At 41.1% G+C, this 12,853-nt stretch overlaps 1 protein-coding gene across 6 annotated transcripts in view; it reads right to left on the reverse strand.

Moving 5' to 3' along the window:
- Positions 1-9,431, reverse strand: part of LOC106594386 (circadian locomoter output cycles protein kaput) — a 47,538-nt gene extending 38,107 nt beyond the window's left edge. For 3 of the 6 annotated variants that reach the window (XM_045712790.1, XM_045712791.1, XM_045712786.1), the window contains exons 1-6: positions 9,303-9,431; positions 5,324-5,462; positions 2,782-2,871; positions 2,153-2,212; positions 1,423-1,571; positions 574-665 (exon numbers count right to left, since the gene is read on the reverse strand). In XM_045712790.1, the coding sequence (XP_045568746.1) occupies positions 574-665; positions 1,423-1,571; positions 2,153-2,212; positions 2,782-2,798 (318 nt within the window). In that variant the 5' untranslated portion in view covers positions 2,799-2,871; positions 5,324-5,462; positions 9,303-9,431. Of the gene's footprint in view, positions 1-573; positions 666-1,422; positions 1,572-2,152; positions 2,213-2,781; positions 2,872-4,965; positions 5,016-5,323; positions 5,463-9,058; positions 9,083-9,302 lie in introns of those variants that run through there. The other 3 variants (XM_045712787.1, XM_045712789.1, XM_045712788.1) reach the window with 3 other exon arrangements.
- Positions 9,432-12,853: the final 3,422 nt, after the last annotated feature.

Consider the following 12,853-nt stretch of genomic DNA (forward strand, 5'->3'; position numbering starts at 1 on the left):
AGTACTGTAGTAGTAGTAATAGTAGGGTAGTATTGTCGTAGTAGTAGTAGTAATAGGGTAGTACTGTAGTAGTAGTAATAGTAGGGTAGTACTGTCATAGTAGTAGTAGTAATAGGGTAGTACTGTAGTAGTAGTAATAGTAGGGTAGTACTGTCATAGTAGTAGTAGTAATAGTAGACTAATACTGTAGTAGTAATAGTAATAGTAGGTAGGATAGTAATGTAGTAGTATTAGCAATAGTAGGGCAGTACTGTTGTAGTAGTTGTAGTAATAGTAGGGTAGTACTGTAGTAGTATTAGTAACACTAGGGTAGTACTGTTGTAGTAGTATTAGTAATAGTAGGGTAGTACTGTAGTAGTATTAATAATAGTAGGGTAGTACTGTATTTGTATTAGTAGTAATAGTAGGGTAATACTGTAGTAATATTAGTAATAGTAGAGTAGTACTGTAGTAGTATTAGTAGTAATAGTAGGGTAATACTGTAGTAATATTAGTAATAGTCGGGTAGTATTGTAGTAGTATTAGTAGGGTAGTACAGTAGTAGTAATCGTAGGGTAATGTTGTGTATCTCACCTCCAGCATGAGCTGGGTAAACTCCTCGTTGCTAAGGAACGGAGGTTTCCAGTCCTGTCTGATCTCACTGGACTCAGACTGAGCAGAGATCTCTGTTAGAGACACATACACATTATAGTGTTTACAAATATACATGAGAATACACACAATATACTATATAGAAATATACATTCGAATACACCATTTATACAATACAGTCAACATCTGACCCTGATAAGATCATAAAGGGACCTTCACCAGTCAACATCTGATCCTGATAAGATCATGAAGGGACCTTCACCAGTCAACATCTGACCCTGATAAGATCATGAAGGGACCTTCACCAGTCAACATCTGATCCTGATAAGATCATGAAGGGACCTTCACCAGTCAACATCTGATCCTGATAAGATCATGAAGGGACCTTCACCAGTCAACATCTGATCCTGATAAGATCATGAAGGGACCTTCACCAGTCAACATCTGACCCTGATAAGATCATGAAGGGACCTTCACCAGTCAACATCTGATCCTGATAAGATCATGAAGGGACCTTCACCAGTCAACATCTGACCCTGATAAGATCATGAAGGGACCTTCACCAGTACCTAAAATACTCTATTTTAAAACACTATTTGCTCCTCATATCCTCAGTGTACACTCCTCAATAATGTATGTATTCATGACATTACTCAATAATGTATGTATTCATGACATTACTCAATAATGTATGTATTCATGACATTACTCAAGAAGAATTTACATTTACGTTATATGTCCATGACTATCAAAAGCAACAGTTCTGTTTGTTTACATTCATCACAACAACAGGAAGTAGAAACAGAAAGTGGTAGTAAAGGGGGCGGGTACCGTTGTGTTTACACAGGAAGTCGATGCTCTTCTGCAGGATGGTGGACTTGTCCATCTTGCGTGTGATGCCAGGCAACATGGTCCCCAGCTCCTTGATGAGGACATTGAACTGGTCTCGTCTCTTCTTCTCCGACTTGTTACGGGACACGCTGTGGATTACAATAGATTACAGATTAGATTACAATGGAATATACTTTAAAAAGACCTTTCAATGAAGAATAGAATGGAGAGTCTCTAGCCCTTTTTATCAGTTGGGTAGTTACAATGTTCTATCTACAGTCTCACTGAATGGCAACGTGTCTCACCTGTTTCAGCTAATCAGGGTCTTAGTGATTAGTTATGTGAATCAGCTGTGTTAGTCCTGTTTCAGCTAATCAGGGTCTTAGTGATTAGTTATGATATGGAGGTCATGGTGGTGATGTCATGGTGGTGATGTCATGGTGGTGGTGATGTCATGGTGGTGATGTCATGGTGGTGATGTCATGGTGGTGATGTCATGGTGTTGATGTCATGGAGGTGATGTCATGGAGGTGATGTCATGGTGGTGATGTCATGGTGGTGGTGATGTCATGGTGGTGATGTCATGGTGGTGATGTCATGGTGGTGATGTCATGGTGGTGATGTCATGGTGGTGATGTCATGGTGTTGATGTCATGGAGGTGATGTCATGGAGGTGATGTCATGGTGGTGATGTCATGGTGGTGGTGATGTCATGGTGGTGATGTCTTACCGTTTTGCTTTGTCCTTCTCATCTTCTTCCATCGACCCATCGAAGATGCTGGAATCATCCCTGAGAAAGGAAAAGGCTTTAGGGTTGTGTTTGAAATAAATCATCTGAAAATAGTTATCATTATTATAACATTTAACAATATGTCATCCTGAGTGTGTGTGTGCGTGTGAGAGAGAGAGAAAGAGAGAGAGAAAGAGAGAGAAAGAGATTGGGAGAGAGAAAGATTGGGAGAGAGATTGGGAAAGAGAGAGAGAAAATGGGAGAGAGATTGAGAAAGAGAGAGAGAAAATGGGAGAGAGAGAGAAAGAGAGATTGGGAGAGAGAAAGAGAGAGAGAAAGAGAGAGAGACACAGAGAGAGAGAGAGAGACAGAGAGAGAGAGAAAGAGAGCGAGACAGATCGAGATTGTGAGAGAGAGAGAAAATGGAAGAGACAGAGAAAGAGATTGAGAGAGAGAGAGAGAGAGAGAGAGAGAGAGAGAGAGAGAGAGAGAGAGAGAGAGAGATTGTGAGAAAGAGAGAGGTGTTGTAGTTCAGAAAAAGTGGTATCCTAGTCAGTGGGTAGGAGGGAGTAACAGCTAGTATTTGTGAATGCGTACACCAGTAGGGGCCAGTGTGTGTTATACCCTACCCTATGCTTGATGTCATGACTGGCTGTTGTTCAGGACTGTGGCTGCAGTGAAACAGTTTTTAGGCCTGAGGTAGTCATTTGGAAGAGGACCTGGAACGATCAGCGAGAACCGTGAATTAGCACACATCATTCATTCATCATCCATCCATCCATAACACACTACACAGTGAATAACCACATCATCCATCCATAACACACTACACAGTGAATAACCACATCATCCATCCATAACACACTACACAGTGAATAACCACATCATCCATCCATAACACACTACACAGTGAATAACCACATCATCCATCTATAACACACTACACAGTGAATAACCACATCATCCATCCATAACACACTACACACAGTGAATAACCACATCATCCATCCATAACACACTACACAGTGAATAACCACATCATCCATCCATAACACACTACACACAGTGAATAACCACATCATCCATCTATAACACACTACACAGTGAATAACCACATCATCCATCCATAACACACTACACAGTGAATAACCACATCATCCATCTATAACACACTACTACACACAGTGGATAACCACATCATCCATCCATAACACACTACAGAGTGAATAACCACATCATCCATCCTTAACACACTACACAGTGAATAACCACATCATCCATCCATAACACACTACACAGTGGATAACCACATCATCCATCCATAACACACTACACAGTGAATAACCACATCATCCATCCATAACACACTACACAGTGAATAACCACATCATCCATCCATAACACACTACACAGTGAATAAACACATCATCCATCTATAACACACTACTACACACAGTGAATAACCACATCATCCATCCATAACACACTACACAGTGAATAACCACATCATCCATCCATAACACACTACACAGTGAATAACCACATCATCCATCTATAACACACTACTACACACAGTGAATAACCACATCATCCATCCATAACACACTACACAGTGAATAACCACATCATCCATCCATAACACACTACACAGTGGATAACCACATCATCCATCCATAACACACTACACACAGTGAATAACCACATCATCCATCTATAACACACTACACAGTGAATAACCACATCATCCATCCATAACACACTACACAGTGAATAACCACATCATCCATCTATAACACACTACTACACACAGTGGATAACCACACCATCCATCCATAACACACTACACAGTGAATAACCACATCATCCATCCATAACACACTACAGAGTGAATAACCACATCATCCATCCATAACACACTACACAGTGAATAACCACATCATCCATCCATAACACACTACACAGTGGATAACCACATCATCCATCCATAACACACTACACAGTGAATAACCACATCATCCATCTATAACACACTACACAGTGAATAACCACATCATCCATCCATAACACACTACACAGTGAATAACCACATCATCCATCCATAACACACTACACAGTGAATAAACACATCATCCATCTATAACACACTACACAGTGAATAACCACATCATCCATCCATAACACACTACACAGTGAATAACCACATCATCCATCTATAACACACTACTACACACAGTGAATAACCACATCATCCATCCATAACACACTACACAGTGAATAACCACATCATCCATCCATAACACACTACACAGTGGATAACCACATCATCCATCCATCCATAACACACTACACAGTGAATAACCACATCATCCATCCATAACACACTACACAGTGAATAACCACATCATCCATCCATAACACACTACACACAGTGAATAACCACATCATCCATCTATAACACACTACACAGTGAATAACCACATCATCCATCCATAACACACTACACAGTGAATAACCACATCATCCATCCATAACACACTACACAGTGAATAACCACATCATCCATCCATAACACACTACACAGTGAATAACCACATCATCCATCCATAACACACTACACAGTGAATAACCACATCATCCATCCATAACACACTACACAGTGAATAACCACATCATCCATCCATAACACACTACACAGTGAATAACCACTTCATCCATCTATAACACACTACACAGTGGATAACCACATCATCCATCCATACACGTCATCCATTAATACATACAGGTCCGTCCATTTGTAAATCCATCCACATTACCCATGAAAACAGATCATCCATCCATCTATCCAGTCGTCAACAGACATCATCTATAAAAACACATTTCCTCCATCAATAACACTTTACTGGGGCTCGGCGAACCAGCATCAACATGAAGGAAACATACAGCCATATTCTAATAGGACCATGTCAACGCCCACCAGCAATACCTATTCATTCACACTGTTATTACTGTCTGTCTGTCTGTCTGTCTGTCTGTCTGTCTGTCTGTCTGTCTGTCTGTCTGTCTGTCTGTCTGTCTGTCTGTCTGTCTGTCTGTCTGTCTGTCTGTCTGTCTGTCTGTCTGTCTGTCTGTCTGTCTGTCTGTCTGTCTGTCTGTCTGTCTGTCTGTCCTTACCCCACTGCAGCCTGCGTGTGATCAGTTTCAGCTGGCTCTCAGGGGTTGTGGTGGGGGTCAGGGGTTAAAGGTGACTCTGAGGTCACCTCTATCATCTCTGGACACCAGACGCTGGGCCCAACACGGCCATCACTCCACCCTGCAGCACACAAATTACACTGGTCATTTTTAACATTTATAAAAACATAATATTAGAAATATCCCCAATTGATCACCATTTAGGCCAATAACATGAATGTGTTTAATACAAATATCATCTGACATAACATCTCTATTTGACATAACATCTCTCTATTCATCATCTGACATAACATCTCTCTATTCATCATCTGACATAACATCTCTCTATTCATCATCTGACATAACATCTCTATTCATCATCTGACATAAAATCTCTCAATCATATTGGTCCATTGACTCTACCAGGGAGATCCCATTGGTCCATTCACTCTACCAGGGAGATCCCATTGGTCCCTTCACTCTACCAGGGAGATCCCATTGGTCCCTTCACTCTACCAGGGAGATCCCATTGGTCCCTTCACTCTACCAGGGAGATCCCATTGGTCCCTTCACTCTACCAGGGAGATCCCATTGGTCCCTTCACTCTACCAGGGAGATCCCATTGGTCCCTTCACTCTACCAGTGAGATCCCATTGGTCCATTCACTCTACCAGGGAGATCCCATTGGACATTTATGACAGACATCTTTTTTGTTTAAATGTGAACATTGGGGTTTTAGGCTGGGTATCTGAAAAACACTTTGTCACAACTGTTGAGATAAAATGGGCTTTATAAAAACACATTTGAATTGTATTATAAGTGTGCAATGTGAACCCTTGCCGAGGAAACCAACACACATTTAAATGGCAGACCTAATACTAAAAACATACATCAGACATTTAATAGTAGGGAAACATATCTAGGGTGAAAGGAATTATCCTGCTACAAAGACAAGGGCAGCCCTAGTAGCACCAGGTCAGCCACCTGATTCAAATATGGAGTCAAGCCCTTGATTAACTCAAATCAGGTGTTAGCACTGGAACAAGAGGCTGTAATATATCGTTATACTACACTGAACCAAAATATAAACCCAACGTGTAAAGTGTTGCTCCCATGTTTCATGAGCTGAAATAAAAGATCCCAGAAATGTTCCATATGCAACAAAAAAGCTTATTTCATATTTTAAGGCACTGCATCTCAGTGCTAGAAACGTCACTACAGACCCTGGTTCGATCATTGGCTCTATCACAACCGGCTGTGATTGGGAGTCTCATAGGATCGGCGCACAATTGGCCCAGTTGTCACGGTCGCAAAATGCAGCGCGTACGTGAATGCTCATTTTCTTCTTTATTAAATAAATGAACACTGAACAAAAAGAATGACGAAAACAGTCTTGTCAGGCACACAGCTAAACAAGAAACAACTACCCACAAAACCCATAGAAAAACACCCCTACTAAATAGGACCTTCAATTAGAGGCAACGAGGAACAGCTGCCTCCAATTGAAGGTCAAAACAATAAACTAAACATAGAAATAGAATAACTAGAAAATAGAACATAGAAATACAAAACATAGAACACTACCCAAAAACCCCGACAACACAAAACAAACACACCCCTGCCACGTCCTGACCAAACTACCATAACAAACAACCCCTTATACTGGTCAGGACGTGACACCAGTGTTGTCCGGGTATGCCTGGGTGTAGGCCGTCATTGTAAATAATAATTTGTTCTTAACTGACTTGCCTAGTTCAATAAAGGTTAAATAAATAAAGATAACAAATTGTTGCGTCATTCATCCGCCGCCATCACCTCATGTTTCAGCATGATAATGCGCCGGCCCATGTCGCAAGGATCTGTACACAATTCCTGGAAGCTGAAAAAATGTCCCAGTTCTTCCACGGCCTGCATACTCACCAGACATGTTACCCAATGAACATGTTTGGATGCTCTAGTTTGACCTGTACTACAGTGTTCCAGTTCTCGCCAATATCCGCCAACTTCGCTGACCCATTGAATAGGAGTGGAACAACATTCCACAGGCCACAATCAACAGCCTGATCAACTCTATGTGAAGGAGATGAGTCGAGCTGCATCAGGAAAACTGTGGTCACACCAGATACTGACTGCTTTTCTGATCCCCGACCTTTTTATTAAGGTATCTGTGACCAACAGATTCATATCTGTATTCCCAGTCATGTGAAATCCATAGATTAGAGCCTAATGAATGTATTTCAATTGACTGATTTCATTATATGAACTATAACTCAGTAAAATCTCTGAAATTGTTGCATGTTGCGTTTATATTTTTCTTCAGTATAGAATTCACCCTAAGTATAATTCACCCTACCTATAATTCACCCTACCTATAATTCACCCTACCTATAATTCACCCTACCTATAATTCACCCTACCTATAATTCACCCTACCTATAATTCACCCTACCTATAATTCACCCTACCTATAATTCACCCTACCTATAATTCACCCTACCTATAATTCACCCTACCTATAATTCACCCTACCTATAATTCACCCTACCTATAATTCACCCTACCTATAATTCACACTACCTATAATTCACACTACCTATAATATATACAAACATATTTACAAATGTTTTCACATGGTGATGTTTCTATTAGTTTAAAAAAACACAAAAACAGTTTGTTCTTAACATTTGAAAAAAGGTTTTCTTAAATTGACTGTGTGATTTGAATGCCCTGATTTCTAAAGGTAAATGATTCCAGTCAGTTGGGCCTTTGTATGTGAAAGATCTGACGCTAACCTCATGATGTACCCTTGGGATGTGTCATTACTGTTGTTATCGAAATGACTAGTGAGTCTTGTAACGTTAGGTGTTCCTTCATATATAAAGACACATTTAAAGTTACATTTAAAAATATATATATATATTGATACCAATGCAGTTGTCTTGTGTTTGGAAGGGACAGCCAAGTCAGTGATTCATTGTGGGCAGGTGGTTTAGTGGTTAGAGCGTTGGGCTAGGTTGTTTACACCGAGCTGACTAGGTATAAATCTGTCTTTCTGCCCCTGGACAAGACAGTTAAGCCACTGTTCCTAGGCCGTCATAAGAATGTGTTATTAACTGACTTGCCTAGTTAAATGAAAGGTCACATTTTAAAAAAATCCTACATTTGGGCAATGATCCAATCATAAATCTTCGAAGATTGTTATAAATGACATCTAATCCGCTCGTATAAACCGCAGAAAAACGGATACGCGCGGTGGATGTTGTACAGCTAAAACCTTTACTAAAGAGCCACAGGTGTTCGCGTTACATAACTGTAAAATATATCCTCCAACCATACCCGCAGAAAAAGTGCCCAGGTAAAATACTGGACCATTTCCTTAGAATTCCGACGACGGGAATCCATTCTCAGAACCCTCAACCGACTTCCAAAATCTACAATGACATTGTAACGACGTGTCAATCAATCACCAAGCGCGACATAGCGGACATTATGTCAAAAGGCTGGCGGGTACTCGAGTCCAGCCAAGCTGTCACGCAACTATTGACACAATGTAGTTAAAGCTAGCCTAGCAGCGCATCTTCAACAATGTAGCGATCTACTTTCGAAATGGTTACAATTTCCTGGAAAACTGGAACATCAAATACATAGTCGGGCCGCAGGAGATAGCGATGACAAAAACATTTCGCAGCAGACCCGCACACACATAAGCACACATTCACACGCTCGCCCACTCACACAGCTCTCTCTGTCTCTCTCTCTCTCCGTCTCTCTCTGTCTCTCTCTCTCTCTCTCTCTCTGTTGAATGTGGGTCAGTGGGCCTTGTCGTGTCCCGAGCGTGCGGAAACGGTTCCAAAGCCCCATCTGCAGTCCTCGGTTCGCTTCCGTGGGCTAAAAATACATTTGTACACCTCTCCGCTGAGCGACTTCACCGTGTAACAAGATATTTAACGTTATAGAAATATATGTTTTAACATCTTACCTGCCCCAATCTGAGATTGAATGGCTCCGCGTTTTTGTTTTTCAGAGGTTGATTCGGGGGGGTTGGACTCTAGCTCGGAGAAAAACAGTCTTCTACTTCATATTCCGCCACACAGTCATGCGCAATAGACAATACAGGGAGCACTATTTGGCAAGTACAGTAAGAGGTACTGCAAAAGCAGAGCAAGGCAGCAAGTCAACAGCGACAAAACAGGATATTATGTGTGCTTCGGGGCTATTTTATGAATACGTCAGTTTGAACAATAGTTCGTTTTTTTGCTTTATAAATGACCTTGTAAGACTGGTTGTGAAACAAGTGTGAAATATGATAATGCAATGGGGAACTGATAGGCCTATGATTTGCAGCCTACTGTATTTGTATGATAGGCTATTTAAAACAAAACAATCACAGCAAGAATTTCATCGATTCTTTCTTTCCATTTCTCAACCCCTCCGTGCCTTGTGACGGTCACGTTTCGTGTTGATTCACTGCATTGAAATAGACTATAGTTAAATAAAGGTTCAATTAAAAAAAATAGTTTCATTTTCCCACTTCACAGAATCACAGATCCACCGTTGCAAAATCCTTGTGATTTATCCTAGGGTAATCTAAAGATAAGATAGGGTTCACATAGCCTACATACGATACTGATATTCCTAGAGTAAACATGGCGCAACAACAGGTTCTGTCGCTGCCATCGAGGAACTGTTCAGGAATGGGGTTTCCCTCTATCGTCCAATCACAGGCTCTGAATGTCGGTGACGCAATAACTCAGAATATGTTGCGAGGTCCCCCTGTCGTATACGTTTAATACTGTATCCATGGTGAGTGTACAAAATAGCTTCAATTCGTCTGGGCATGGACTACAAGGTGTCGAAAGCAACTCCACGGGAATGCTGGCCCATGTTGACTCCAATGCTTCCCGGAAAGCAAGAGAACAATAATCACCTGTATAATAAAGCATTGCATGCATATAATCGCAATTGCGTAGGGGAATAGAGTAGCAGAGTAGAGGCACTTACAGAAGTTGCACACATGGGGAAATATTTTAGTAGCCTAAGGTCCGGGACATTTTTGGGGGCTTATATAAACGCATTTCATGCAATTCTACCTCATTTAACATGACTGGAGACTTTGGCAGAATCTTTGTTAATATCATACATATTATCGACATGACAGGGTACTTTGACACTGACAAACTGACCATCTGAGATAAATGAAAACGACCTTGTCATGAATCCACAAATAGCCTAGGTCTAGGTGTGTGGGGACATATTGTAGGCTACAATATGAGGAGGTAATTATCGTCATTAAAATTCTTTCCGGTTTCACTGACTCACCCAATGACGCACAGGTAGTGCACTGGTGGTGGCCGATGAGCTTGTGCCAAAAGTCTGTCTCTCTCTTGTTTTACTTTGTAAAACAATATTTGGGAAGTTGATGAAATATTTTGGTAGCCTAGATCAGACAGATTACAATATTCTCTTTTCAGCAGAAGCCATTTGCTTTACAACCTGTGTTTTCCCGCGATAGTATTTGAAATCATGTGAAAGGCCTGTTTTGTCTGCATGCCTTGTGATTGGTCAACACATACTCCACAGCTAGGCTATTTTAAAACAATGCATTGTGATTGGACAACACATACTCCACAGCTAGGCTATTTTAAAACAATGCCTTGTGATTGGACAACACATACTCCACAGCTAGGCTATTTTAAAACAATGCCTTGTGATTGGACAACACATACTCCACAGCTAGGCTATTTTAAAACAATGCATTGTGATTGGACAACACATACTCCACAGCTAGGCTATTTTAAAACAATGCATTGTGATTGGTCAACACATACTCCACAGCTAGGCTATTTTAAAACAATGCATTGTGATTGGACAACACATACTCCACAGCTAGGCTATTTTAAAACAATGCCTTGTGATTGGACAACACATACTCCACAGCTAGGCTATTTTAAAACAATGCCTTGTGATTGGACAACACATACTCCACAGCTAGGCTATTTTAAAACAATGCCTTGTGATTGGGCTAGCATGGTGGTAGCACAGACAAAATCGTAGAGCAAAACCTGGTTCAGTCTGCAATCCAACAGACACTGGGAGACAAATTCACCTTTCAGCAGGACAATAACCTACAACACAAGGCCAAATAGACACTGGAGTTGCTTACCAAGAAGACATTGAATGTTCCTGAGTGGCTAAGTAACAGTTTTGACTTAAATCTGCTCAGGGGTGTATTGACTCAGGGGTGTAAATATCTTTGTAAATTAGATATTTGCAGTGCCTTCGGAAAGTATTCAGCCGTATTCTAAAATGGATTCAATAAAACCCATTTTCAATAACAAAAAACAGAAATACCTTATTTACATAAGTATTCAGACGCTTTGATGTGAGATTCGAAATTGAGCTCAGGTGCATCCTGTTTCCATTGATCATCCTTGATGTTTCTACAACTTGATTGGAGTCCGCCTGTGGTAAATTCAATTGATTGGACATGATTTGGAAAGGCACACACCTGTCTATATAAGGTCCCAAAGTTGACAGTGCATGTCAGAGCAAAAACCAAGCCATGAGGTCGAAAGAATTGTCCGTAGAGCTCCAAGACAGGAATGTGTCGAGGAACAGATCTGGGGAAGGTTGCGAAAACATTTCTGCAGCATTGAAGATCCCCAAGAACACAGTGGCCTCCATCATTCTGAAATGGTGAAGTTTGGAACCACCAAGACTCTTCCTAGAGCTGGACGCCCGGCCAAACTGAGCAATCGGGGGAGAAGGGCCTTGGTCAGGGAGGTGACCAAGAACCTGATGGTAACTCTGATAGAGCTCCAGAGTTCCTCTGTGGAGATGGGAGAACCTTTCAGAAGGACAACCATCTCTGCAGCACTCCACCAATCAGGCCTTTATGGTAGAGTGGCCAGACGGAAGCCACTCCTCAGTAAAAGGCACATGACAGCCCGCTTGGAGTTTGCCAAAAGGCACCTTAAGACTCTCAGACCATGAGAAACAAGATTCTCTGTTCTGATGAAACCAAGATTGAACACTTTGGCCTGAATGCCAAGCATCACGTAAAGAAGAAGCCTGGCACCATCCCTACGGTGAAGCGTGGTGGTCACAGTTATCCTTCTTGCTCTGCAGCAGACTGACATAGAATCTATCCTATGATGTTGAACTGCAGCAGACTGACATAGAATCTATCCTATGATGTTGAACTGCAGCAGACTGACATAGAATCTATCCTATGATGTTGAACTGCAGCAGACTGACATAGAATCTATCCTATGATGTTGAACTGCAGCAGACTGACATAGAATCTATCCTATGATGTTGAACTGCAGCAGACTGAAACATGAGAATCTATCCTATGATGTTGAACTGCAGCAGACTGACATAGAATCTATCCTATGATGTTGAACTGCAGCAGACTGACATAGAATCTATCCTATGATGTTGAACTGCAGCAGACTGACATAGAATCTATCCTATGATGTTGAACTGCAGCAGACTGACATAGAATCTATCCTATGATGTTGAACTGCA

This window comes from Salmo salar, unplaced genomic scaffold, assembly GCF_905237065.1.
Source record: "Salmo salar unplaced genomic scaffold, Ssal_v3.1, whole genome shotgun sequence".
In the NCBI taxonomy this organism is placed as follows: Eukaryota; Metazoa; Chordata; class Actinopteri; order Salmoniformes; family Salmonidae; genus Salmo; species Salmo salar.